The sequence below is a fragment of the Neofelis nebulosa genome, chromosome 3 (assembly GCF_028018385.1).
Source record: "Neofelis nebulosa isolate mNeoNeb1 chromosome 3, mNeoNeb1.pri, whole genome shotgun sequence".
NCBI lineage: Eukaryota > Metazoa > Chordata > Mammalia > Carnivora > Felidae > Neofelis > Neofelis nebulosa.
In genome coordinates, this window is record NC_080784.1 from 203696377 (window position 1) to 203723030 (window position 26654).

Consider the following 26654-nt stretch of genomic DNA (forward strand, 5'->3'; position numbering starts at 1 on the left):
CACGGGCACGTGTGCACAACTATGCCGTGGCCCGCTCACAGGTGGGAGGGGATGCCAGGAATAGGGGAGGGCATCCCGGGGGTGAGCGGCGCCCGCCCAGCCCTTCTCCGACTTCCAGAGTCTGGTTCACAAAGCTTCTGGCCCATCGTCTGCCTCCCTGGCCGTCCTTACCCCTTGCCCTCCAGCTCCCCCTTGCGTGCTGGCCACCTGGCCCTGTACCTCCCCGCGCCAGCACTGAAGGGGCCCCCTGCATGGTGCCCCTCCCCTCCCTTTCCCTGCCTGTCCACTGCTCTGCCGCTCTTTCTTTGAGATTCAGTGCACCTCCTCCAGGCAGCCCTCCAGGACACCCACGCTGGGCTCAGTGTTCTCTTATGAGTTCCCAGAATCCCCTCTGCATCCCTTCTCACCTGGAACGTAACTGTTTTCAGGCTGGACAGGACTGTATGGACTTGCCTGTGTGTCCCCACAAATGGGTGCATAGCAGGCCCTTGCTGTGAGGTCCCCACCCCCAAACTGGCTCCCATCCCCTCCCGGGCCTGCCTCCTGACTGCTGTTCTCTTCTCCTCCAGCGACTACGGATTTGAGCGCTCTCCCTCCTCGGGGTCTGATGCCAACAAGTGTTTTGCCAACTTCTGGTTTAACCCCCTGTCCCCGCCAGATGACTGTGTTCTGGGCCAGACCTACACCAGCAGCCTCGGGTGAGTGTGGCCCAGGCCTCTCCGTGTCGCTCCCCGGGGCAGAGCCACAGAAAGAGGTCGGCTGAGGCTGTCCTATTTGCTGGGCTCCCGAGACTTCAACCCGGGCACCAACCCCGCAGGGTGTCCAATCTGAGCCCACGTGGGGCAGCATCAGGGACAGAGTGTGCTTTGAGCTGGCCCTGAACTGAGAAGAGAAGTGACAGGCACGTGAAACGACAGACCCGCAGGTTGGGAGGCCCCAAGACACTCTGTTTCCCTTTGAGGAAGTCGTGAGCGGGAAGAGAACCTCAGGGGACTTAATAGAAAATCCCCGTTAGGACCCTTGGGGGAGGGGGAGGGACAGGACAGCACTTGAGGAAGCAGGACTGGAAGTTGCAAGCTTTGGCCTCAGCGGCATAAACTCCACCATCCGTCCATCCGTCCAGCCATGTCCCCATCATCCCTCCACCCACCCATCCATCCGTCCTTCCATCCTTCCGTCCAGCCATGTACCCATCATCCCTCCACCCACCTATCCATCCATCCTTCCATCCTTCCGTCCAGCCATGTACCCATCATCCCTCCACCCACCTATCCATCCGTCCTTCCATCCTTCCGTCCAGCCATGTACCCATCATCCCTCCACCCATCCTTCCGTCCAGCCATGTACCCATCATCCCTCCACCCACCCATCCATCCGTCCTTCCATCCTTCCGTCCAGCCATGTACCCATCATCCCTCCACCCACCTATCCATCCATCCTTCCGTCCAGCCATGTACCCATCATCCCTCCACCCACCTATCCATCCGTCCTTCCATCCTTCCATCTAGCCATGTACCCATCATCCCTCCACCCACCTATCCATCTGTCCTTCCATCCTTCCGTCCAGCCATGTACCCATCATCCCTCCACCCATCTATCCATCCATCCTTCCGTCCAGCCATGTACCCATCATCCCTCCACCCACCCATCTATCCATCCATCCTTCCGTCCAGCCATGTACCCATCATCCCTCCACCCACCCATCCATCCGTCCTTCCATCCTTCCGTCCAGCCATGTACCCATCATCCCTCCACCCACCCATCTATCCATCCATCCTTCCGTCCAGCCATGTACCCATCATCCCTCCACCCACCCATCCATCCGTCCTTCCATCCTTCCGTCCAGCCATGTACCCATCATCCCTCCACCCACCCATCCATCCGTCCTTCCATCCTTCCGTCCAGCCATGTACCCATCATCCCTCCACCCACCCATCCATCCGTCCTTCCATCCTTCCGTCCAGCCATGTACCCATCATCCCTCCACCCATCTATCCATCCATCCTTCCGTCCAGCCATGTACCCATCATCCCTCCACCCACCCATCTATCCATCCATCCTTCCGTCCAGCCATGTACCCATCATCCCTCCACCCACCTATCCATCTGTCCTTCCATCCTTCCATCCTTCCCCTGTCCATTCACCTGTCCATATCCCTTCCTTCCCTCCCCCCAGCAGTGCCAGCCTCTCTGGTGCACCCACTAGGGTTTGGCAAGCAGAGACTCCTGTCTGAAGGGTCAGCGCCAGGTCCCACATCAAGGGTGAAAGGTTGCACTCTGGGCACTAAGGTGCTGGGTGTGGGTAGATCTCAGGGTGTAGTTTCTTCTAAATTACTCCAGTGTGTTTCGCATGATAAACCTCTGAATGTGTACTCAGTGGCTGAGCTGTGGGGGCAGGAGGGGCCACCAGACCCAGGGGGGTGGGCATATCCAGGTACTTTGCCAGTGATGCTAGTTTTAGGGGCCCCGAGTCCGGGTGTGGCCTGAGGGAGTTTCACAGTCAGCAAGTCAGATGATGCCACCCCTGCCGTGGTTTGCCCGGGGTCTCCTAAAAGGTTTACCAGAGCCCATGGGTCTCTGCCCCCCCAACTCCTTTCCAGCCTCCTCCCAGCCCCGCTCCCCACTCTGGCTCCAACCACCTACCACAGGACCTTTGCCCCTGCTGGTCTCGCTGCCCAGATGCCCTTCCCTCTCCTGCTTACCCTCCTGATTTCAGCTGAAAGCCTCTCTCTCAGGGACCCACTCCCAGAGCTTGCCAGTGGTGATTTAACCGCGATGCGGGAGGCGATCCGTCTCCCCCACTTGGCAAAGGCCGGGCTGTGGGAAGGGAACCCTTCTGCGGCAGATGCATGGCGCGAAGGAGCAGGGGCGTCTGGTGGCCCGATTCTCAGCAAGGCCCCAGTCACACCCTCGGCCACAGCGAGAGCAGGTGCTAGGGTCGTGGGAAGCACCGTGACCAGACACGGAAGCAGCCAGCGAGGGAGGCAGGCCCTGGTCACCCCACCCTGAGCCTGGCTTCTCAGCTCCCCCCTGGGGCAGCGACGACAGGGGTTAGCGGTGGCTCTCGGTGGGGCCGGGAGGAGGCCGCCAGAGGAGCCACGGCTCGCCACCAGCCAGTCCCCGCCGGGCTGTGGGGCCCGTGCCCTCCCCCGCCGGGCCGCCCGGACCCTGACCCTGACCCTCCCTCCGGCCGCAGGTACCGCAAGGTGGTGTCCAATGTGTGTGAGGGCGGCGTGGACCCGCGGCAGAGCCCGGCGCCGCTGCAGTGCCCGCTCACGCCGCCCCGGGGCCTGCGGGTCAGCATCCGCGGCGACGCGGTGGCCGTGCGGCCGGGAGAGGACGTCCTGTTCGTGGTGCGGCAGGAGCAGGTGAGCCGCGCGCTGTCCCCGCAGAGGGCAGCTTCCGCCAGGCGAGCAGGGGGCAGGCGGGCGGGCGTGCGTGCGTGGGCGTCCCCTCTGCCTCCAGCCGGTTTTTTCCAAGCCTGGGAGCCGAGTGGACCGGAAGTCCCTTCCCCGGGCCCAGTCCAGCGTGGAAAGGATGAATCCCATCCACGATCCCCAGGGGGCGGTGGAGGAGGGTATGGGGGAGGGGTCTCCGTGCCGCCGGCACAGTGGCGGGGACACTTCCGTGCACGGCCCTGTGTGCGCCTTACTGGACTCTTGCTTCCGAGATTTATTCGCTCCTGTGGGCAGCAGTTTTTTTAAGTTTGTTTTGAGAGAGAGTAAGCAGGGGAGGGGCAGAGGGAGAGGGAGAGAGTCCCAAGCAGGTTCCCCGCTGCCAGCACAGAGCCCGACGTAGGGCTCGAACCCACAAACTGCCAGATCATCACCTGAGCCAAATCCCAGAGTCAGATGTGTAACCTTGCTGAGCCACCCAGGCGCCCCTGGACAGCAAGTTTTGAAACCTCTAATGATATTGATTTAGTTCATCTGAAATCTTAAGAAATGCAGGAAGTTAAACAAAATTATTATTTATAATCCCGGAACCAAAGATTAAGCCTAGAGGTAGATGATGGGTGATAAACAGATATAGATTTAAATTTATATAATATATACACATATGTAAATTCCCTCCCAGTCTCCTACTTTATTATTTTTTTTCTTTAGTACAAGTGTTATGCATTCTTCTGATTTTTTTCCATTTTGTTAATTTTTATTTACTTTTGAGAGAGAGAGACAGGGCGGCAGCGGGGAGGGGCTGAGAGAGGGAGACACAGAATCTCAAGCAGGCTCCAGGCTCTGAGCTGCCAGCACAGAGCCCGACATGGGACTCGAACCCACAAACTAGGAGATCATGATCTGAGCTGAAGTCAGACGCTTAACTGACTGAACCACCCAGGCGCCCCTGTATTCTGATTTTAAAAAGAATTTATGCTCATTGTAGAACATTTGAAAAACACCTAAAATGTCAAGAATATAAATATCACCAAAACTCCTGTTGCCCCCAAGGTAACAACTGTTAAGTTTTGTATTTTCTTCTGGCCTTTTAAAAATAATATATAGCATGCTTAATTCTTGTGATTAGACAGGTAACAAACTCACTGTAGAACATTCAAAACCAGAAATCACAAAGACTTACCAACATGCAGGACATTCCGAACAACAGGAAATCACGGAGGACAAGCCTGTTCCCCCTGGAGGGAGGCCACCCCAGGAGCCCAAGCCGCCTGCCCACACCACTCCGTTGGGCGTTGGGATCTCTGGTGAACAGACACGTTAGATGAAGCAAGTTCAGCTTTATAACTGTTCGTGCTTTATTTACACACGGCCTCCACAATACGGTGCCAGGGTGGGGTCCGTGAGGGTGACAGAGGTCCTTGGTGTTGGAAACCAGTAACTCTGGTCTCATACAAACAGGGAAACTGAGGCCAGAGGACACAGAGCTGTATGTGTGAGTGCCCATGTGCCCAGGCTCACGGGTGCACAGTCACCTGATTTGTAGATCGGGGAACCCTGGTGACTCGCCCGAAGCCACACGGTGACAAGTGACAGAGCTGGCACTGGGTCCAAGGCCAGGGGGCTCTGCATGGACAGCATCTGGTCTGTGGCCCCCAGACCTGGGCCGGGCCTGGGGACCCCGTGTCCCGCCTGTTTCCAGTCCCTGTGTTGATGGGCCTGGCCCTGAGATTCACACTTGGGGCCCCGGGGGTGGCCCCGGGGTGGGGAGCGGGCATCTGTCACGGCAGCATCTTGGCGTGGCAGGAGGATGGTGTCCCCTCCCCAGGTGGGGTCCCTGGACCCTCAGAGGGGACCCACCTGCTGCCTAAGTCCCAGCACAGCCGTCCGGGAAAAATGGCCATCTCCTGCCCCCTAGAGCCTCAGTCTCACAGCTTTGTCACATGGGTGGATTCTCGGGACAGGACGAGCCTGTGAGCCCCACTGCACCAGTGTCCCAACCCCGAGGGCTAGGGTGGCTGGAGGTGAGGGGGGTGACCAGAAGGTGCTCCTGTAAGAGAGGCCTCTCTGTGCACACCCCCGTCCGGAAGAGGCCACGGGGGAAGCATGGGAGCTCGGGTCGCGGTGGACACGCTCCCGCACGTGCACACATGCACGGTGTAACAGTCACACGTCTCACGCAGACACATTTACACACTGACACGCACAAGTCACACCCGGCCATCCTCGTGCACGGGCCGAGCTGCGGGTGGAAACAGCTCCATCTGGGGCGGGGGCCAAGTTCCACACGTAAGTAAGAATTAGAAACAAGGGCTGATGGAGGAAGGACCCGGAAACAGACCCGCTCGGAAATGCACAGCTGATTGTGCCACAGGCAGAGAAACATCCCCGCGGAGGGGAGGACGGTCCCCGGCCGATGAACCGCCGATAAAAACGAGCCCCGGCCAGAACCTCACAGCCGGTACCAGATCAACTCAGGACGGACCGCAGAGGTCAACGGAAGCCGGAAAACTGCAAATCCTTTCGGAAGAGGCTGGAAAGCGTCCAGACCTAGGCCTGGGCCACGTGTAGGCGGAGCGGACGCGGAAAGCACCTTCCGTGAACGAACCCGGGCACATCGGACGTGGGCGGGAGGCAACGCTCTTGCTCCGTGAAAGACCCTGTAAAGAAAACGAGAAGTACGTTCCGGGGAAAATATTCACACAGCTCACATCGGGCCCGGGCTGGTACCGGGAAGAAAACGACACCGCGGTTGGAAAACCGGCGGAGGCCCTTTCGTCACGACGCACCTGCGAGAGTGGCAGCGTCAGGGCTGTGGCGGGGACGCGGGGAAACGGGACCCCTCACACGTGGCCTCGGCGGAAGGGGGCGGTGATGGGACCAGAGCCGCGGACAGAGGTCTGGCAGTTTCTGACGGAGCAGAACAAGCAGCCACCGCGTGACTCAGCAAGTGCCCCCCCCCCCCCGGGCGTCTGTCCCCGGGACGCGCAGACTCGTGTTCACGCAGAGCCCGCCCACGGGAGTCCCGGCGGCCTGACCGCACGGGAGCCGGAAACCGGAAACGCCCAGGTGTCCTCCAGGGGGCGTCTGGTCGAACAGTGGTGCGGCCACGGCGTGGAACACGACTCCCCGGTGACAGGGAGCAGGTCACTGACACGCGTCACCACCTGGGTGAGTCTCCAGAGAATTACACTGAGAAAAGCCAATCCCAGGGACTCCGTGCCGCCTGACTCCCTTTATAGGACCTTCTGGAAAGGACAAGATTGCAGAGACGGGGGACAGATGAGTGGCCACCAGGGAGCGGGTGGGACGGTGCTGCTGCTGGTGGTGCCCGTGGTGGCTGGGTGGGTCTGCACCCCGGCTGCGACCGTGTCTGTGTCCCGGGTGTGAGATTGTGGTTCCAGCGGGTGTTGGCCCTGGGCGTGTGGCACGGGGCACACGGGGTCTGTGCGGGTCCTTGCGCTGCGTGGGAACTGGGGGCTGCCTCCGAACCCACCGTCCCCCCTTCCTAACATGCTCAGCACCACACAGACAAAAGCAGGAGCACAGGAGAGACAGCAGGTGCAGGGGGCGGGGTTACGGAGGCCTGGCTCCTCTCTGCCCTTGTGTTTCCTATTTGCCGGCATTGAGGCTGGACTCCTTTCTGATCAGGGGGAAAGACGGCAAGTCCTCTTAACCGAGTAAAATGTTTGAGTAGTTCAATGTGCATCAGTCAGCCTGGCGGGTGGCCCACGGGCAGGAACGCGGGGTCCCAAGGTGGGATGCAGCGCCCCACACCCCTCGAAGACACAGGCCGGGTCCAGTCCAAGGCGCGCCTGGCTTGCAGGCTGCGGGCACAGAGGCCAAGGTGGGCTGGAGACCCCGCTCCCCTCGTCCCCGTGAGGCCGCCTGTCCACGGGGAGCACTGAACGGTGAGCCGGCCTGACCCTCCAGGTTCCAGCCCAGCATGTGGGGACAACAGAACAGCATGTGAGTAAGGTCCCCGGGCCATTGTCACAAGTGACCATGTGCTGCAAATGTAAGACAGCACATGCCTCGCTCTCAGTTTTGGAGGCTACAAGTCTGATTTAAGGTGTTAGCAGACCCTGGCTCCCGCCAGAGACTCCGGGGAGGGATTCTTCCCTGTCTCGTCACTTTCTTGGGTGCCGGTGTCCCTTGGCTCATGACTGAGTCCCTGCAATCTCTGCCCTGTCACCACACGATGTCTCTTCTGTGTCCCAAAACCCCCGCCTCTTCTTGAAAAGACACGGCCACTGGATGGGGCCCGTCCTACCCCAGCATGACCTCATCTTAATGGCTTCTGCAAAGACCCTGTTTCCAAATAAGGCCAAGCTCTGAGTTCCGAGGAGGGTGGGGGGAGGGGACGTGGACTTGAGGGGTGGATGCTGTTCAAGCCAGTAACTGTATTTGTGGAGAAAGTGAAACAAAAGGAATTTACGTGAAAGGTCTCTGTAAGTTTAAGGGCTTGGCCGTAAAATGAGAGGCTCGTACACGGCCAGTGCTAATCCTGTGTCGTTCTTGGTCACCGGGACAAGGTTTTCAGGGTGTTCCTGCAGGGAAGGGGAGGCAGGCAGGGGAGGGAGGGGAGTGGGCATGAGACGGAACGCAAGAACGCTTTCTCGCTATGAGCTGGAGAAAATCAGGGTTTTTTCCGCTGGATTTCCCGTGCCTTGGTAAGGAAGCTGTGGTTCTGTGGGGACTGGCACCCCCAGTCCCGAGCGGAGACCGTCAGACGACCCCCAGCGGCTCAAACACTGGGAAGGGACAGCAGGTGCAGGGAGCCCTGCGCTGCACGGACCCTGTGCGTCCGAGCTGCATGCTTGCTCCACGGAGAACAGGATCAAAGAAACACCCTGGAACCGCGGCGCTCGGCATCAGAGAAGGGAAAACGTTTCCCGATTTTGCTGGGAGGCCCCTGAGGAGTCTTCGTGCAGACAGGATCTTTCTGGCCGTTGCCCTGAGATCCATCCGGCCCCTGGCTCAGGCCTCAGTGGGTGTCCCTGGCCCGCCGGGCCCGCCGCCCTGCTCCCACGTTCCTGCGTCTCTGCAGCTCTGGGCCATGCCTGCCCTCCTCAGCTGGAACGCCAGGCCGGAGGTCCCTGGGGCAGGCAGGTGCCTGGGGGCCCTGGGCCCACGGCGTGTGAGGAAAGGAGCGAGGGAAGGAATGAGTAAACGGCCCGCTGCTGGCCCGTCCGTGTTACGGCCGCCCCTGAGTGGCCTCGTGGTCTCTCCCGCAGGGTGATGTCCTGACCACCAAGTACCAGGTGGACCTCGGGGATGGCTTCAAGGCCGTGTACGTGAACCTCACGTCGACCGAGGAGCCCATCCGGCACCGCTACGAGAGCCCCGGCGTCTACCGCGTGTCTGTCCGGGCGGAGAACGTGGCGGGGCACGACGAGGCGGTGCTCTTTGTCCAGGTCAACTGTAAGTCCGTCGCCCCTTTGAGGCCAAGAGTCCCTCCCTGGGGCAGAGGGCCCCGGGTCCCGGGGGAAATGCAGGGAGACCCCAGTCCTCAGGCTGGCAGGCCGAGGGGCAGGGAGACGGGCAGGCTGGGCTCAGGTCCACACCCCGGGTGCTCCGTGCCACGGTGGGTTTGGTGATGATGCTGGTGGAAGTGATGAAGGTGACGGTGACAGTGCCCAGTAGGCAGCCTCTGAAATGTCAGTGTCCTGACGCCGTCTAACCCCGGCCTTTCCCCGGACCCCGCAGCCCCCCTGCAGGCCCTGCACCTCGAAGTGCTTCCTGTCGTCGGCCTCAACCAGGAGGTGAACCTCACAGCCGTGCTGCTGCCCCTGAACCCCAACCTCACCGTCTTCTACTGGTGGATCGGCCACAGCCTGCAGGTGCGCTGGCCCCGGGACCCACAGGCTTGCACCTGGGTGACAGTGGGGCCGGGCAGTGCCCCGGGGCCTGGGCAGAAGGACACAGGGTATGACATGAGGTGGGCACACACCAGCCTTTCTTCCCGAGCACCTGCTCGTGTTTGGCTGTGTCTAAGTGTGGCGGACGCAGGATTAAGTGGACCAGACACTGCCTTTTCCTGGGGAGAGAGGTGTGAACACGACAGGTGACCCGAGTTGTGATACGCATCACAGGAAGGGGGCAGGTGAGGTGTTGCGAGCTCCAGAAGATCAGGCCGTTTCTAGTCTGGGCGTTGGGTGTGGTCAGGGAAGGCTTCATGGAGGAGGGGGTCACGGGGGCTGGACCTGATCTCAGAAGCCTTCCCCAGAGCCCTGGGTTGTACCCTGTAAGCAGCGGGGAGCCACAGACAGTCGCCGGTACGAGGGCTGGAGGGTCTCTGCGGGCAGGGCTGCCCATCTTAGCCTGGGAGCCCTCGAGACCTCAAGAGGGGCGTCCTTCCCTCATTCGGTAAGCTTAGCCCTGCACCCCAGGCAGAAAGACCCAAACAGCACTGAAGGCCCAGAACCAGAAGCCGGGCGGGAGGAGCCGTAGGCCCCAGATCACGTTTTCCTGGAATGGGAGGTGGCGTTGAGGAGGGCGCCCAGCTCCGGGTTCAAATCCCAACTCCGCTACTCCCAGCCCAGCCCTGTGAGCAGGTCTGGAAGGAAGGGGCCACTGGGAGACTGGGTCCAGGCTGCCCTGACTTAGAGCTGGTGCCTCTGGGGGGGCCCTCCCCGTGTCCCCCGCTTGCTGCCCCCATGCCCCGACCAGAGCGGGAGAGAGTGAACGTTCTGGGTGAGGCCCTGGGCAGCAGGTGGGCTCTCCCGCATGGACCTGCCCTGACCGTGCTCGTGGTCCCCGCAGCCCTTGCTCTCCCTGGAGAACTCTGTGACCACGCGTTTTGCAGACACGGGGGACGTGCGTGTGACTGTGCAGGCCGCCTGCGGAAACTCGGTGCTGCAGGACTCCAAGGTGGTCCGCGTGCTGGGTGAGCCCCCTCCCCAGGGACGGGAGGCACGTCTCCTCCTTCTCGGGAGCGCTGGGTTTGTGTGGCATCTGGTCATGCAGGGCAGCGCAGGCTAGGGAGAGGAGCGGGTGAACACAGCTCTGACGCTCCCCAGCTTCCCTGGCCTCAGTTTCCCCATCTGTAAAATGAACACAGACGAGTCTTTGTGTCCGGTGGCCCTCATGGGCCTCACACGGCACAGAAAGAGGACGTGGCCGAGTGACCGACTTGTTGGGGTCACCGGGTCTGCCAGCCTCCCAGCAGCCTGACCTCTCCTGCCCCCTTGTCACATGATTCTAGCTTAAAGTAAGAGGACCCCTAACATAGCCTTTACTGAGACTCCCATTCTGGATCCCACTCACTGGGGGCCCCAAGTCCCTCATGGGAGACATTTACAATAGGAGATTAATCCTAAAAATGGAAGAGACCCCCCCCCCCAGGGTGTTATTGCCCTTGTCATCACACTGATAAAACCTCATTTTGCTTACCAACAGCCTCCCCTATGGACAGCAGCCATCACTTAAATATTTAGTGGGCCTGCCTTTGGCTGTTCCTCCATTGGCAAACACATGTGCACAGGGTCCTGAGCCCAGGGCTTTGAAATAGTCACTGCCTCCCCTGCCGTAAGCTGCTGGGTTCCCAGTTCACAAAGCGCTTGTCCCTTGGGCTGCATAGCCCCAACAAAGCCTCCTTCCTCCATGAGGCTCAGGAGGAACCTGGAGAGACTACAGCGAGCTCCTCTCACAACCACCTGCACGGGGCTCCAGAGTGGGCCTCTGGGTTGGGGACCCTGGCAAATGGGAGAGAAAGAGAAGGTGGCACCTCTGCCCTCAAGGGACTCTTACTCTGGTGGGGAGACCAGTGCCCTTGAAGTCCATGGATCCCTGGGGGAAGGGAGCCCGACCTCATGGGGTGTAGCCATCCTTGTGAGTGAATGGGGCAGAGCTCATAGGGCAGGCTTGGCGCGTGCCGGGCCCTCCCTCCCCGGTGGGCACAGGGGTTTTAATGTTCGTTATTAGGTGCCAGTCAGTGAGGTGGGCCCTGCCCCGGGCAGTGGCTGGCGCAGGAAGGACTCTTGTTTTCCAAAGCGGGCCACGGGATCTGAAGCCAGGGCAGTCCTGGGCCATCCAGGGTGCATGGCCTCCTGCCGGAGGGCGGAGCCTTGCTGCCCAGGACTGACCAGCTCGCCCGTTTCTGCCACTTTTCAGACCAATTTCAGGTAGTGCCTCTGCGGTTTTCCACGGATCTGGATGTGCACAACCCCAACACCCCTGAGTGGAGAGAGGACGTCGGCCTGGTGGTGACCCGGCTGGTCTCCAAGGTGCCCCCAGCCCACCACCCCGGGGCCTCCCCAGCACCTGCGGGCGCCTCGGAGGGGCGGGGCCCCAGAGCACCGAGAGAGGGGCGGGGCGGGGCGGGTGGAGCTGCCCTCAGTCCCGGTGACCTGGTCTTCAGGCTGTCTGCCCGGTGCTCCGGGGACAGCTAGGGCCCACTGCGCTGGCTCTGCGGGACAGGCGGCTGGAACGCCAGCTCACCGGGGAGGGGCAGGCCGACGTCCTCCACGCACACCGAGTGAGCACCAGCTGTTTGCACAGGACACAGTCACTGTCCTCTGATGGCCCAGAAGCTCCTTAGTATGATATTCATTTATTCACGGAGTTTCTATTCTGGGCCGGATACTGGAGCCAGAGAGAATCCATGCGATTGCTGCCCCCCGGGGAGCCCACAGACAGCAGACCGAGGCGGCGCCCCAGGGTGGGCCTAGGCCACTCAGGGCCCTTGGTCCCTCAGTGAAGGAAAGACCAGCCCCCTCACAGTCATCCAAGGCTGTCACAGGCTGAGGCCCACTCTGGCCGTGCCTCTCCTCAACCAGTTAATAATGCTGGTGATACTGTCCTGGGTGTTGAAGGCTGAATAGGAGTTTGCCAGATAGGAGTGCACGGAGTGGGATTTTCAGGAGGCAGAGGGACCCGTGGAGGCTGAGCTTTGTGGGTTGGAGGAACTATTTGGTCAGGAGCCCTGATGCCTGGGAGGAGCTTAGCCAGAGAGGGCTCTGCTCACCCTCAGTGTAAGGGATGATCTGGAGGTAGCAGGCCTGGCCTGGGGGAGGCCACTGTCAGGGGGCTACCGGGCTCGGGGGGCCATCCCTGTGGGGTGCGAGGCTCAGGACTAGCTCGAAGGACAGGTGGCCAGGACTTGGACAGAGCAAGAGGAGAGAGAGGGTGTTCCTGGGGGCCCCAGAGCATGGCAGGGGACAGAGAAGACAGGCGGCTCAGGGGGGGCTTGTCCGTGTCCCTGCAGGAGACCAGCGTCCCCGAGGAGCTGCTGGTGACCGTTGTAAAGCCGGGGCTGCCCACCGTGGCCGACCTGAACGTGCTCCTGCCCCCTCCCGGGCCCGCGAGGAAGAGGAATCTCACAAGTGACAAGGTATCTCCTGAGGCCGCTGGACCCAGGTTCTCCCTGCGCCACCAAGGGTTTGGTGGCCTAGTGCCCAGGGTTTGGTGGTAAGTCACAGCAAGCACAGAGTCTCGGGGGCTCTTTGTCACGTAGAGGCCCACCAGTCACTCACCAGTGTCACTCACCAGATCACCAGTGATCTCACCAATCACTGCCTGACGCAGGTGGCCGGCTCTCCTCTCTCCGTGGCCGCACCCCTGGGACTCTGGTGGCTTCCAGGGTCACTGTGTTGGGGAATGGCGGGGCACAAGGGCACTGGGGTGGGACCACCCCCCGGGGGACATTCCGGTGGCCGGAGCTGGTCACACTGGCCCGAGCACCCAGGGTGTGGGTCTCGGGACAGAGTGGAATCAGGGCCCATCCACTTAGCCAATGTCCTCACTGCATGGGACAGCTTCCAGAGAATAGCCCTCATCTGGGCAGACAGAAGACCTGCCGTGTGGCAGGCACAGGATGGGGACCCAGGGATAAATCGAAGCCACCGGGATGCCCTGGGGTGGCTGTAACGCTTCCCCAAACAGACCGAAACTCAGGTGGAGGAGGAGAGCGGAAGGCGGACCCGGGGCACTGCAAGCACAGCCCTGTGCCGAGCCGACCAGCAGGTCCCCAGAAGGTTAGGCAGGGTCAGCGTCGGGCACGGCCCCAGAGGCACGTGCGCAGGACCGGAAATGCTCGTCCACGCGCACAGGCACACAGGTGTTCACAGCGGCCCCAGAGTGGCCACGAGCCAGACGTCCACACAACGGAGTCTTATGCAGCCATCAAAAGGGATGCGGGTCTGACACCTGCTGCCACTGGGATGGGCCCGGCAGACGGGACGCGCAGGGGAAGCGGCCGGTCACCGAGGCCGCCTGCTGGATGCCTGCGTTGATGGAAATGTCCGGAAGGGGCGGGTGCGCAGAGGCGGAAAGCAGGCTCCGGCTGCCAGAGGCTGGGGAGGTGCGGGGGGTGCAGACGGCTGGCAGGCACGGGTTTCCTTTGGGGATGATGAGAATGTTCTGGAGTCGGACAGCGGTGATAGCTACATGACCGTAAGTACCCTAAAAAGTGCCGATTTGTACGCTTCAAGAAAGCAAATGTTATCTCAAGAAAAAAAAAGAATCAGAAGCCCCACCCCCCTCTGGACTGGTCGTGAGACAGCTGCCCTTGGAGGCCGTCTGGAAAGACTGACCAGCACTGAGCGGTCACACAGCCTGTGGGCGGCTGATAGCGTCTCATTTTACAGACGAGGGAAGTGGGGCTCGGCGGGGGGCACCGTCAGGACCACGGAGAGGACAGGGAGCCCCATGTCACTGTGGCTGCTCCACACCACTCCCACGCTGCCTCCTGGTTAGACGTGACCGTCGGGGCCTGGCCCACAGCGTTTCCCAAAGGGCATCCGCATCGGCACCTGAGGGCTCCCCGGCCTGCCAAGCCCCCGGCCCCTGCCGTGTCTCTGGGGGGTGGGACAGCAGAGGGTTGAGAGTGACTGTACCCATTTCTCAGACAGGTAGCTAACCACAGGGGCTCCGCACAGCTTGGGGAAGGCGCGGCGGGCCTCGGGGACCTCCCTCACTCGGGCCCACAGCACCCCCCGCCCACCCCGGCCCTCGAGGTGGAGAGCAGATGGGCAGATTCTGCAGGAGTCAGATGTGGGCGCTCAGGAGAGATTTGGAAGGAGATGGGGAGGGACACGGGGGAACTGTCACCCCCCCTTGTCCTGAGCTGAGGGTAAACCGTGTGCCTGAGAATGGCGAAAAATCCTAGGGACCCGTCACGGTCACTGACCGCACGGCATCCACCTGGCCCTTGCCGTGTGCCGGGCACGGGGCCGGAGGCATTGACCCTTGCAGCACAGTCCCAGACGCAGACCCCGCATTCCCAGGGAACACCGGGTGCCAAGCTGCTGTTCGTGGAGGTCGAGTTTGGCCCCCAGAATGTCCCACCCAAGGCGCCCTGGGCAGGGGAGCCCCAGGGACCACCATCCTGTGGGAGGCCCCCTTCCCCAGCACCTGTACACCCACCTGTGCAGAGGAATGACACCTGGGCAGCCACATGGGGCAGCTGGTCCCCTTCTGAACACCAGGAAAACTCCCCCTCATTTTCCAAGAGGCCAGCTGCCCCCCACCCCGTGATCCAGCAACATCACCTCCTGGGGTTGCTCTCCGTCAGGGGTGCGGTCACTCCCTGGCCCAGGTCACCTGTCCTGTCCCCATCTTGTTCTCGTCTTGGTCTTCCTCCTCTGGGAAGCCCTCCCTGACCACTGCCAGGTCTGGGGGCCTCCTGAGCACCCCTGGGCTCCCCAACTTTACCACACTCTGTGGTCCCAACGAGAACGAGAGTGGTCAGGCCCCAGCTCGGTCACCTTCGTGCCCCTCTGTAGGTTCTCAGCGCAAGCTGGCAAGTATTCCCATTTTACAGATGAGGAAACTGAGACCCAAAGAAGCTGAGTGCCCCCCCCAACCCTGAAGCTCTGGAGGGTCAGAGCAGATGTCTGCCCAGCTCTCCCGCTCCCTCCGGTGGCTTCCGGAGGACCCTCTCACTCTCCTCTTCTTGCTTTCAGAGACTCATGGCCATCCAGCAGGTGCTGAAGGCACAGAAGATCAGCTTCCTCCTGCGAGGTGGGGTCCGGATCCTGGTGGCCATGAGGGACACAGACACAGGTGAGAAGCAGGGGGCTTCCTTTGGCCTGGCCCGTGCTCGCCCCTGCAGGATCGAGGGGGTGTGCAACCCCCTCAGGCGACACTATTACTCCAGGGACTGGGGACAGAGGACCCCCCAGTCACCCACCAGCTCCTCCTGGCTGGACAGTCGCCTCCAATTACAACCCAAGGGGGGGGTGGTCAGACCCAAGGGCCTTGCTCTGTCCGCAGATGCGGCACATACAGCCCTGGCTTTAACGGACATGGACATTTAGGGTCCCCGCCCCCACCATGGGACCATCCTCTCCGGTCACGCGTGTGTCCTTTCCTGTCTGGGAAAGAATCTTTGCAGAAGTGAGAGCTTCCCTCTGCCCTGTAGAGACACGGGGCCCATCGCGAAACGTGGCAGGTTGACCTCACACCAGCAGTTCGGTCCACGTTCCAGAAGGAGGGGCCGGGGCCCTCGCGCACACGGCAGGAGCCCGGCGGGGGCCCTGGGGCCGGGGCTGCCCCGACGCCTGCCCATGCCGCTCAGCCACACCGGGAGCACCTGCCGGACCACGTCTTCCAGCCGAGGAGGCCGGGCGGGGGACGGTGGGGCCCCACTGAGCACCACTACTCTCCTTGCAGATTCTCAGAGGCTGGGAGGCGGTGGCGGCTACTGGGCCGTGGCGGTCCTCGTGGTCATCGGACTCTTCGCGGTGGGCGTGTTCATCCTCTACAAGTTCAAAAGGCAAGGCCACCCGGCCGGCCGCTCTGGCAGGTCGGGCGTGAGGGGCATCGGGCAGCAGCTTTCCGGCAGGATCCTCGATGGGCTGCGGCGGGGAGGGCGGGAGGCCAGACGGGCTCCAGGTTCCGAACGGCCGCGGTCCTGGGAGGCGGGGAGGCGGCCAGCGGCTCACAGCCCCACGACCATCGTCCACCCCCACCTCCTGTCTGCCGACATCCCAGCCTTATCTCACGTGGAGGGAGGCCCCGCCCATTTCACAGATGAGGAGATGCAGGCTCAGAGAGGTCATGTAGTGTGCCCAGGGCCACACAGCTGGTGAACAGAGGAGGGGGATCTGAGCCAGGCTGGCCCAGACTTCCTCCCGCACTCACCATCCCTGCCCCCAGCGCCCCAGCGAGGAGAGGGCGGGAGCTGGCGGGGGGCTCTGCTGAGGCCAGGAGGGGTTGCAAGCATAGTATGCAGTCCTCAGTGGGGGCTGCGGGGACTCTCGTCCCCTCTGGGCCTGCTCCTCATCTGTAAAATGGGTTTAATAACCCACCGTGCTGGGGCTCCAGGCCGCCCTGGAGGGGCTGGTGAAGCTGAACTTCCCCGGATCCTGGACCTGAGAATGAGCAAAATGAACCAGACGTGTCACCAGAGTCATTCTTCAAAAGGCGGCTTCGACTTGTGACCTCACTGCTTCTCCTGTCTTGATGGCTCAGGTCCAGCGGCCTCAGGGTCACCCTTCGGGACAGTCCAAGACATGCTGACCCTTCCCTTCGTGCTCCTGTGAGGCCAAGGGTCCCTCCTCCAACTCCATCTTTCCCCCAGGCCACGGGCCCCACTCACCCGTCTCCGGACCCCTCCCAGCTCCTTTGGTCGGTCTTTTAAGTGGTGACCGTATGTGCACCCCACTCCTCTGTGTGGGTCCCCAGCTTTATTGTTCCAACCGAACAGTCCCAACTGTTTGTCAGTCCCAACCGAATGGGCGGCCTGAGGCGCTCTGAGAGTGTGTAACAGGGACCTGAGCTGGTCTGGAGAATCTGGGAGGACTTCCGTAAGGAGGGGATTTCTGGGTGGGGATCCTGAAGGATAAGTAGGAACTTGCTGAGCAGAAAGGCTAGACAGGAGCCAGGCTGTGGCCTTTCTTGGTGTCTAGGCTTGTAGAGGCCCTGGTTTCTGGTGGACAGGTCCACCTGGGTGTCCCCCCGCTGGCACCTCAACTTCAAATCAAACTCGAGATCCTTGCCCCAGAAAGCCTCTCTTGGACGAAGGACACAACCCTCTGCCGGGTGCCGGGGTCAGGAACCCCACCTCCTCCCTGTCTGCTCCCTCCCCTCAGCCTGGGTGACATGGCCTGACACCCACAGCCACTCTGAAAGTGGGATTTGTCACGGCTAGGAAGTGGCCTCTGAGACCAGGATTTCTGGGGCCAAAGGCAGGGCCCCTCCCCACCCCAAACACGGTCAGGCTACAGCAGGTGCCGGCAAAGCCCCAGGGAATGTAACTCCAGGCCCTCCCCCGGGCCGGGACAGAGGGGCCCCTTGCTGGCCAAGGCCCCTCCTGGGCCCCCTTGAGCAGTCTTCAGGTGCGTGACCGATGCACTTGAGAGGCAGGTCGCACACCCCTTGCCTCCATGGTGCGATCTTGGGCCAGGTGGAGAGCTGCTGACTGTGTTCTGATTGAGGCGGGGGTCCCGTGGTTTCCGTCACAAGAGTGTTCTCAGCCTCAGAGCTGTGCCATCTTCCCCTCCCGGTGCCACACGTCCCTTGTCCGTGGTGCTGGCCCCAGGCCCACAGTCCACACGGGTACCAGGCTGATCCCCGAGGCTCAGCCAGGAGGGGGCCTGATGTTTACCTGGAGGCACACAGGGCTGCCTCCCAGTCCCCCCCCCCCCAGTTAAAGGGCATCCCTGCTCTCCCTGCACACTCCGTTCTCACTGTCCCATGCCGTTTCAAGTCTGCAACACTTCAATTCCCCCAAAGACGGGCCACAGAGGTGTGGCCGTGCCAGGTAGGACTCGCTCAGAGCCTCGACTTCCAGATCTGTGGAATAGGCACGCTGGTTCTCCCAAGGGTGTGAAGAGCGGGTGTCCTGCCAGCCCCCCTCTGCTGCGCACGTGTGGGGTGGGGGCCCGGTGTCCTGTGTATTTGCAGAGATTAAAGGAAAAAGCAGAGACTTCCAGCCACATCTGGGTCTCCATCCTGGAGCAAACTTCACCCTGAGTGCAAGGCCCTGTCCAGACCGCAGGGCGGCCCAGCACTGAGGCAGGGGCCATTTTCCTGGGCTTCCCCGTGGGGCCTGCCTCGGCTTCCTCATTTATGAATGAGGACTGAGAAGGAAGGGGTGGGGAAAGGGGAGGAGGAAAAGAAGAGAAGGAGAGGAGAGGAGGGGAGGGGAAGAGGGGGAGAAAGAGGGGAGAAGGAGGAGGAAGAGGAGGAAGGGAGGGGAGGAGGGGGAGGGGCAGCCCCTGCAGGTGTGTTCCTGTGTGCCTTTCTCTGGTCCCCAGGCAGTTAGCTGAGATGCCCCACCCCACAAAGGGAGGCTGGAGCCCGGGGGGAGTGGGGGGGGGGTGGGGATGAGTGTCAGGCTGCAGGGGGGTGGAGGGATGAGTGTCAGGCTGCAGGGGGGTGGGGGGATGAGTGTCAGACTGCAGGGGAGTGGGGGGATGAGAGGCTGCAGGGGGGTGGGGGATGAGTGTCGGGCTGCAGGGGGTGGGGGGATGAGTGTCAGGCTGCAGGGGGGGTGGGGGGATGAGTGTCAGGCTGCAGGGGGGTGGAGGGATGAGTGTCAGGCTGCAGAGGGGTGCGGGGATGAGTGTCAGGCTGCAGGGGAGTGGTGTGGGGGGATGAGTGTCAGGCTGCGGGGAGTGGTGTGGGGGGATGAGTGTCAGGCTGCAGGGGGGTGGGGAGGGGGGATGAGTGTCAGGCTGCAGGGGGGTGGGGGGATGAGTGTCAGGCTGCAGGGGAGTGGGGTGGGGGGATGAGTGTCAGGCTGCAGGGGGGGGTGGGGGGATGAGTGTCAGGCTGCAGGGGAGTGGTGTGGGGGGGATGAGTGTCAGGCTGCAGGGGGGCGGGGGGATGAGTGTCAGGCTGCCGGGGAGTGGGGGGATGAGTGTCAGGCTGCAGGGGGGTGGGGGGATGAGTGTCAGGCTGCAGGGGAGTGGCGTGGGGGGATGAGTGTCAGGCTGCAGGGGGGTGGGGGGATGAGTGTCGGGCTGCAGGGGGTGGGGGGATGAGTGTCAGGCTGCAGAGGGGTGGGGGGATGAGTGTCAGGCTGCAGCGGGGTGGGGGATGAGAGGCTGCAGGGGGGTGGGGGGATGAGTGTCGGGCTGCAGGGGGGTGGGGGGATGAGTGTCAGGCTGCAGGGGGGTGGGGGTTGAGTGTCAGGCTGCAGGGCGTAGGGGGGATGAGTGTCAGGCTTCAGGGGGGCTGGGGGGATGAGTGTCAGGCTGCAGGGGGGCTGGGGGGATGAGTGTCAGGCGGCAGGGGGGTGGGGGGATGAGTGTCAGGCTGCAGGGGGGTGGGGGGATGATTGTCAGGTTGCAGGGGGGTGGGGGGATGAGTGTCAGGCTGCAGGGGAGTGGGGTGGGGGGATGAGTGTCAGGCTGCAGGGTGGTGGGGGGATGAGTGTCAGGCTGCAGGGGAGTGCGGTGGGGGGATGAGTGTCAGGCTGCAGGGGGGTGGGGGGATGAGTGTCAGGCTGCAGGGCGGTGGGGGGATGAGTGTCAGGCTTCAGGGGGGTGGGGGGATGAGTGTCAGGCTGCAGGGGAGTGGGGTGGGGGGATGAGTGTCAGGCGGCAGGGGGGTGGGGGGATGAGTGTCAGGCTGCAGGGGGGTGGGGGGATGAGTGTCAGGCTGCAGCAGGGTGGGGGATGAGAGGTTGCAGGGGGGTGGGGGGATGAGAGGCTGCAGGGGGTGGTGGGGGGATGAGTGTCAGGGTGCAGGGGGGTAGGGGGATGAGTGTCAGGCTGCAGGGGGGTGGGGGGATGAGAGGCTGCAGGGGGGTGGGGGATGAGTGTCGGGCTGCAGGGGGGTGGGGGGATGAGTGTCAGGCTGCAGGGGGGTGGGGGGATGAGTGTCAGGCTGCAGGGGGGGGTGGGGGGATGAGTGTCAGGCTGCAGGGGGGGGTGGGGGGATGAGTGTCAGGCTGCAGGGGGGGGTGGGGGGATGAGTGTCAGGCTGCAGGGGTGGGGGGATGAGTGTCAGGCTGCAGGGGGGTGGGGGGGATGAGTGTCAGGCTGCAGGGGAGTGGTGTGGGGGGATGAGTGTCAGGCTGCAGGGGGGTGGGGGGATGAGTGTCATGCTGCAGTGGTGTGGGGGGATGAGTGTCAGGCTGCAGGGGAGTGGTGTGGGGGGATGAGTGTCAGGCTGCAGGGGAGTGGCGTGGGGGGATGAGTGTCAGGCTGCAGGGGAGTAGCGTGGGGGGATGAGTGTCAGGCTGCAGGGGAGTGGGGTGGGGGGATGAGTGTCAGGCTGCAGGGGGGTGGAGGGATGAGTGTCAGGCTGCAGAGGGGTGGGGGGATGAGTGTCAGGCTGCAGGGGAGTGGGGTGGGGGGATGAGTGTCAGGCTGCAGGGGGGTGGAGGGATGAGTGTCAGGCTGCAGGGGGGGGTGGGGGGATGAGTGTCAGGCTGCAGGGGGGTGGGGGGATGAGTGTCAGGCTGCAGGGGGGTAGGGGTTGAGTGTCAGGCTGCAGGGGGGTAGGGGGATGATTGTCAGGTTGCAGGGGATGGGGGGATGAGTGTTAGGCTACAGGGGAGTGGGGTGGGGGGATGAGTGTCAGGCTGCAAGGGAGTGGTGTGGGGGGATGATTGTCAGGTTGCAGGGGGTGGGGGGATGAGTGTCAGGCTGCAGGGGGGTGGGGGTATGAGTGTCAGGCTGCAGGGGGGTAGGGGTTGAGTGTCAGGCTGCAGGGGGGTAGGGGGATGATTGTCAGGTTGCAGGGGGTGGGGGGATGAGTGTTAGGCTGCAGGGGAGTGGGGTGGGGGGATGAGTGTCAGGCTGCAAGGGAGTGGTGTGGGGGGATGATTGTCAGGTTGCAGGGGGTGGGGGGATGAGTGTCAGGTTGCAGGGGGTGGGGGGATGAGTGTCAGGCTGCAGGGGGGTGGGGGTATGAGTGTCAGGCTGCAGGGGGGTAGGGGTTGAGTGTCAGGCTGCAGGGGGGTAGGGGGATGATTGTCAGGTTGCAGGGGGTGGGGGGATGAGGGTCAGGCTGCAGGGCAGTGGCGTGGGGGGATGAGTGTCAGGCTGCAGGGCAGTGGCGTGGGGGGATGAGTGTCAGGCTGCAGGGGAGTGGCGTGGGGGGATGAGTGTCAGGCTGCAGGGGGGTGGGGGGATGAGTGTCAGGCTGCAGGGGGGGTGGGGGGATGAGTGTCAGGCTGCAGGGGAGTGGCGTGGGGGGATGAGTGTCAGGCTGCAGGGGAGTGGCGTGGGGGGATGAGTGTCAGGCTGCAGGGGAGTGGCGTGGGGGGATGAGTGTCAGGCTGCAGGGGGGGTCGGAGGATGAGTGTCAGGCTGCAGGGGTGGGGGGATGAGTGTCAGGCTGCAGGGGGGTGGGGGGATGAGTGTCAGGCTGCAGGGGGGTGGGGGGATGAGTGTCAGGCTGCAGGGGAGTGGGGTGGGGGGATGAGTGTCAGGCTGCAGGGGGGTGGAGGGATGAGTGTCAGGCTGCAGAGGGGTGGGGGGATGAGTGTCAGGCTGCAGGGGAGTGGGGTGGGGGGATGAGTGTCAGGCTGCAGGGGGGGTGGGGGATGAGTGTCAGGCTGCAGGGGGGGGTGGGGGGATGAGTGTCAGGCTGCAGGGGGGTGGGGGTATGAGTGTCAGGCTGCAGGGGGGTAGGGGTTGAGTGTCAGGCTGCAGGGGGGTAGGGGGATGATTGTCAGGTTGCAGGGGGTGGGGGGATGAGTGTTAGGCTGCAGGGGAGTGGGGTGGGGGGATGAGTGTCAGGCTGCAGGGGAGTGGTGTGGGGGGATGATTGTCAGGTTGCAGGGGGTGGGGGGATGAGTGTCAGGCTGCAGGGGGGTGGGGGGATGAGTGTCAGGCTGCAGGGGGTTGGGGGGATGAGTGTCAGGCTGCAGGGGTGGGGGATGAGTGTCAGGCTGCAGGGGAGTGGGGTGGGGGGATGAGTGTCAGGCTGCAGGGGAGTGGTGTTGGGGGATGAGTGTCAGGCTGCAGGGGGGTTGGGGGGATGAGTGTCAGGCTGCAGGGGGGTGGGGGGATGAGTGTCAGGCTGCAGGGGTGGGGGGATGAGTGTCAGGCTGCCAGAGGGGTGAGGGGATGAGTGTCAGGCTGCAGGGGAGTGGCGTGGGGGGATGAGTGTCAGGCTGCAGGGGGGTGGGGGGATGAGTGTCAGGCTGCCAGAGGGGTGAGGGGATGAGTGTCAGGCTGCAGGGGAGGGCGTGGGGGGATGAGTGTCAGGCTGCAGGGCAGTGGCGTGGGGGGATGAGTGTCAGGCTGCAGGGGAGTGGCGTGGGGGGATGAGTGTCAGGCTGCAGGGGGGGTGGGGGGATGAGTGTCAGGCTGCAGGGGTGGGGGGATGAGTGTCAGGCTGCAGGGGGGTGGGGTGGGGGGATGAGTGTCAGGCTGCAGGGCAGTGGCGTGGGGGGATGAGTGTCAGGCTGCAGGGGTGGGGGGATGAGTGTCAGGCTGCAGGGGAGTGGCGTGGGGGGATGAGTGTCAGGCTGCAGGGGAGTGGTGTGGGGGGATGAGTGTCAGGCTGCAGGGGGGGTGGGGGGATGAGTGTCAGGCTGCAGGGGGGTGGGGGGATGAGTGTCAGGCTGCAGGGGTGGGGGGATGAGTGTCAGGCTGCCAGAGGGGTGAGGGGATGAGTGTCAGGCTGCAGGGGAGTGGCGTGGGGGGATGAGTGTCAGGCTGCAGGGCAGTGGCGTGGGGGGATGAGTGTCAGGCTGCAGGGGAGTGGCGTGGGGGGATGAGTGTCAGGCTGCAGGGGGGGTGGGGGGATGAGTGTCAGGCTGCAGGGGTGGGGGGATGAGTGTCAGGCTGCAGGGGGGGTGGGGGGATGAGTGTCAAGCTGCAGGGGGGGTGGGGGGATGAGTGTCAGGCTGCTGGGGGGGTGGGGGGATGATTGTCAGGTTGCAGGGGTGGTGGGGGGATGATTGTCAGGTTGCAGGGGGGGTGGGGGGATGAGTGTCAGGCTGCAGGGGAGTGGTGTGGGGGGATGAGTGTCAGGCTGCAGGGGTGGGGGGATGAGTGTCAGGCTGCAGGGGGGTGGGGGGATGAGTGTCAGGCTGCAGGGGTGGGGGGATGAGTGTCAGGCTGCAGGGGGGGTGGGGGATGAGTGTCAGGCTGCAGGGGAGTGGTGTGGGGGGATGAGTGTCAGGCTGCAGGGTGGTGGGGTGGGGGGATGAGTGTCAGGCTCCAGGGGGTGGGGGGATGAGTGTCAGGCTGCAGGGGTGGGGGGATGAGTGTCAGGCTGCAGGGGGGTGGGGGGATGAGTGTCAGGCTGCAGGGGGGGTGGGGGGATGAGTGTCAGGCTGCAGGGGAGTGGCGTGGGGGGATGAGTGTCAGGCTGCAGGGGAGTGGCGTGGGGGGATGAGTGTCAGGCTGCAGGGGAGTGGCGTGGGGGATGAGTGTCAGGCTGCAGGGGAGTGGCGTGGGGGATGAGTGTCAGGCTGCAGGGGGGGTGGGGGATGAGTGTCAGGCTGCAGGGGTGGGGGGATGAGTGTCAGGCTGCAGGGGGGTGGGGGGATGAGTGTCAGGCTGCAGGGGGTGGGGGGATGAGGGTCAGGCTGCAGGGGGGTGGGGGGATGAGGGTCAGGCTGCAGGGGAGTGGGGTGGGGGGATGAGTGTCAGGCTGCAGGGGGGTGGAGGGATGAGTGTCAGGCTGCAGGGGAGTGGGGTGGGGGGATGAGTGTCAGGCTGCAGGGGGGTGGAGGGATGAGTGTCAGGCTGCAGGGGAGTGGGGTGGGGGGATGAGTGTCAGGCTGCAGGGGGGTGGAGGGATGAGTGTCAGGCTGCAGGGGAGTGGCGTGGGGGGATGAGTGTCAGGCTGCAGGGGAGTGGCGTGGGGGGATGAGTGTCAGGCTGCAGGGGAGTGGCGTGGGGGGATGAGTGTCAGGCTGCAGGGGAGTGGCGTGGGGGGATGAGTGTCAGGCTGCAGGGGTGGTGGGGGATGAGTGTCAGGCTGCAGGGGTGGGGGGATGAGTGTCAGGCTGCAGAGGGGTGGGGGGGATGAGTGTCAGGCTGCAGGGGGGTGGGGGGATGAGTGTCAGGCTGCAGGGGGGTGGGGGGATGAGTGTCAGGCTGCAGTGGGGTGGAGGGATGAGTGTCAGGCTGCAGGGACGGCAGGTGAGGCACCTCTCTGAGCCGGAGCTGTGCCAGAGGCCATGGGCTGCGCACATCCCCACCCCTTTCTTTCCCCTTGGACGTCAGCACGGATGCAGGGGGTCGTTTGGACTTTGTCCAGGGCAGGGTTGGTGGGTCAAGGCCATGGAAGGGACAGAATTCCGGCCTCAGACGCCCCTGAGGGCCAGAGAGCGGCTCCACAATCAGCTGCAGATAATTGCACCCGGAGGAGGGGGATGGGAGGAGGCGGAAGGGGAGGACCCGAGTGGGCCCGGAAGGCGCCCCAAACAGGGGGGAGGGAGGGAGTGCCGGTCCGCTGCCTGGCACCCTGCGGACTGTTCCTGAACTGATCAGGAGCCCGGGGTTGCCTTGGAAACGGTAGAGCACGGTTAGGGGGCGGGTGTCCACTCCCGGAAGGCGAGACCGCCCGGTGCCAGGCAGCAGAGAAATGCCTCTCGGGGTCCTGAGGCCCGAGGGTCCGACCGGGGAGCTGGGCCGGGCTCAGCTGCCGTAACAGGCAGCCCCACGGCTCCGGGGCTCACAGCCGCCAGAGGCTGACTCCTCACTCGGGCTGTCCCCTGGGGCTGGGAGGGGCTGGCCTCGCGTAGTGGCTCCGGGGCAGGGCCATTTCGAGGAGCCGGAGGCACGGCAGAGGGAAGAGAGTTCTGGAGGGACCACGCCATCCCGCAAGTGTTTCAGCCTGGAGGTGACGTGTGCCACCTCTATCCGCCCTCGGTGGGCGGAACTGGCCACGTGGTCTGGCCCCAGCCCAGAGGCCTGAAGGGCCGGTCACCTGCCCTCCGATTGTCCCTGAAGAACGGGCAGGGCTTGGGGAGCGGCGTCCGAGAAAGCCTGCTCTTCCCGGGGGGATGGCGGGCTCTTCCCCGGTTTCGCTCAGGCTAACGAGGTATCGAACACGAAGGAGGCTGGCCCGGAGGGGGGCCCAGCTGAGGCAGAGGGGGCTGTGCCCACGGTCTCCTCTCCCTCCGGCCCCGGAGGCACAGGAAATCGAGACAGCACAGTCCTGGGACCCCGGCAGGACTCAGCAGGTGCCTGTCAGAGCCAGGTCGGCATCCCGTGTCTCACGGGAAAGCGTGTCTCACCAACCCAGTCAGGGCCCAGGACGCTGGTCTCCCGGAGATGCCGGATGACTGGGAAACACAGGACAGTAAAAATACCCCCTTCCTGCAATGTGATCTCAGTCTAGGTACCAGGGGAGACGGACCGCGAGCACCCGTGCCCCGGGGCAGAGGGAAATCCAGGGCGGCAGACCTCACAGAAGGGAGGGCTTCCTGGAGGAGGTGGTTCGGAGCAGACATGGGGCAGGGGACGAGATCCAGGAGCACTGTCCGCACCACACGCGGGAGTGGTCTGGGGCGCAGCCGTCTGGGGGCTTCCGGGGGCCGATGGCCTGCGCGGCACCCCGAGCCCCACCTCTGCCCCACAGGAAACGCCCCGGCAGGACCGTGTATGCCCAGATGCACAATGAGAAGGAGCAAGAAATGACGAGCCCCGTGAGCCACAGCCAAGGCGTCCAGAGCGTCATCCAGGGTGAGGAATTTATAGATGATGATCTCGACTCACAGACTCTAGGTAACACCCGTCCCGAAAACCCACCTTCCCCCCCCCCCTCCACTTCCTGTGGGTCCCTGCCTGGTGGCCTCGGGCCACCAAGCACTCGGGACCCAGGGCCAGGCAGGCGGTGGCCCTCTGTCCCCTCCATCTGAGGAGGGGGAATGAACACCGGAGATTAAATCGGCGGCCTGGGGACAGCGGCCACCACATCTGGCAACGCCTGAGCGCCCCGTCCGGCGCCCCCTGGTGGGGGGGGGGGCTATTTGCGCGGGGAAGCTCTGCTCTGGGGGTTGGTGGCCTCTCCCCAGGGGCCCCCAGTGCTCCCAGCCGTCCTGTTCACCGGAAACGAGGATTGAGGATTTCGTGAGCCTCACGCACACGGACGTAACCACCTGTGCACCGCGCTTTGCAGCGGACAAAGTGCTCTGGTCCCCGTGGTCTCACTGGCTCCTGACCGTGCCTGGCGGGGGGTCCCGTCACCCCCGGCCGCTCCCCACACACACACACACACACACACACACACACACACACACGGCGCACGGCCGTCGGCCCTCATGCTTCTCACCCACGTCCCCCAGGAGGGCAGTTCCTGTCTGTGCCCCGACTCTCGGTGGCCGGCCCCCACGTCCCCCAGGCCAGCAGCCGGAGCACAGCGGCACGGAGGACGCCCTGAGGGTGTCACTGTC

General features: G+C 63.5%; 1 protein-coding gene across 1 annotated transcript in view; it reads left to right on the forward strand.

Annotated features, from left to right (window-relative positions):
* The window catches only part of SORCS2 (sortilin related VPS10 domain containing receptor 2), a 472981-nt gene that overhangs the window by 432103 nt on the left and 14224 nt on the right, over nucleotides 1-26654 (forward strand). Inside the window, 10 exon segments of the mRNA XM_058723168.1 lie at nucleotides 570-698; nucleotides 3196-3367; nucleotides 8632-8818; nucleotides 9104-9237; nucleotides 10160-10283; nucleotides 11510-11622; nucleotides 12603-12728; nucleotides 15301-15400; nucleotides 16010-16112; nucleotides 25841-25944. Of these exon segments, the coding sequence (XP_058579151.1) occupies nucleotides 570-698; nucleotides 3196-3367; nucleotides 8632-8818; nucleotides 9104-9237; nucleotides 10160-10283; nucleotides 11510-11622; nucleotides 12603-12728; nucleotides 15301-15400; nucleotides 16010-16112; nucleotides 25841-25944 (1292 nt within the window).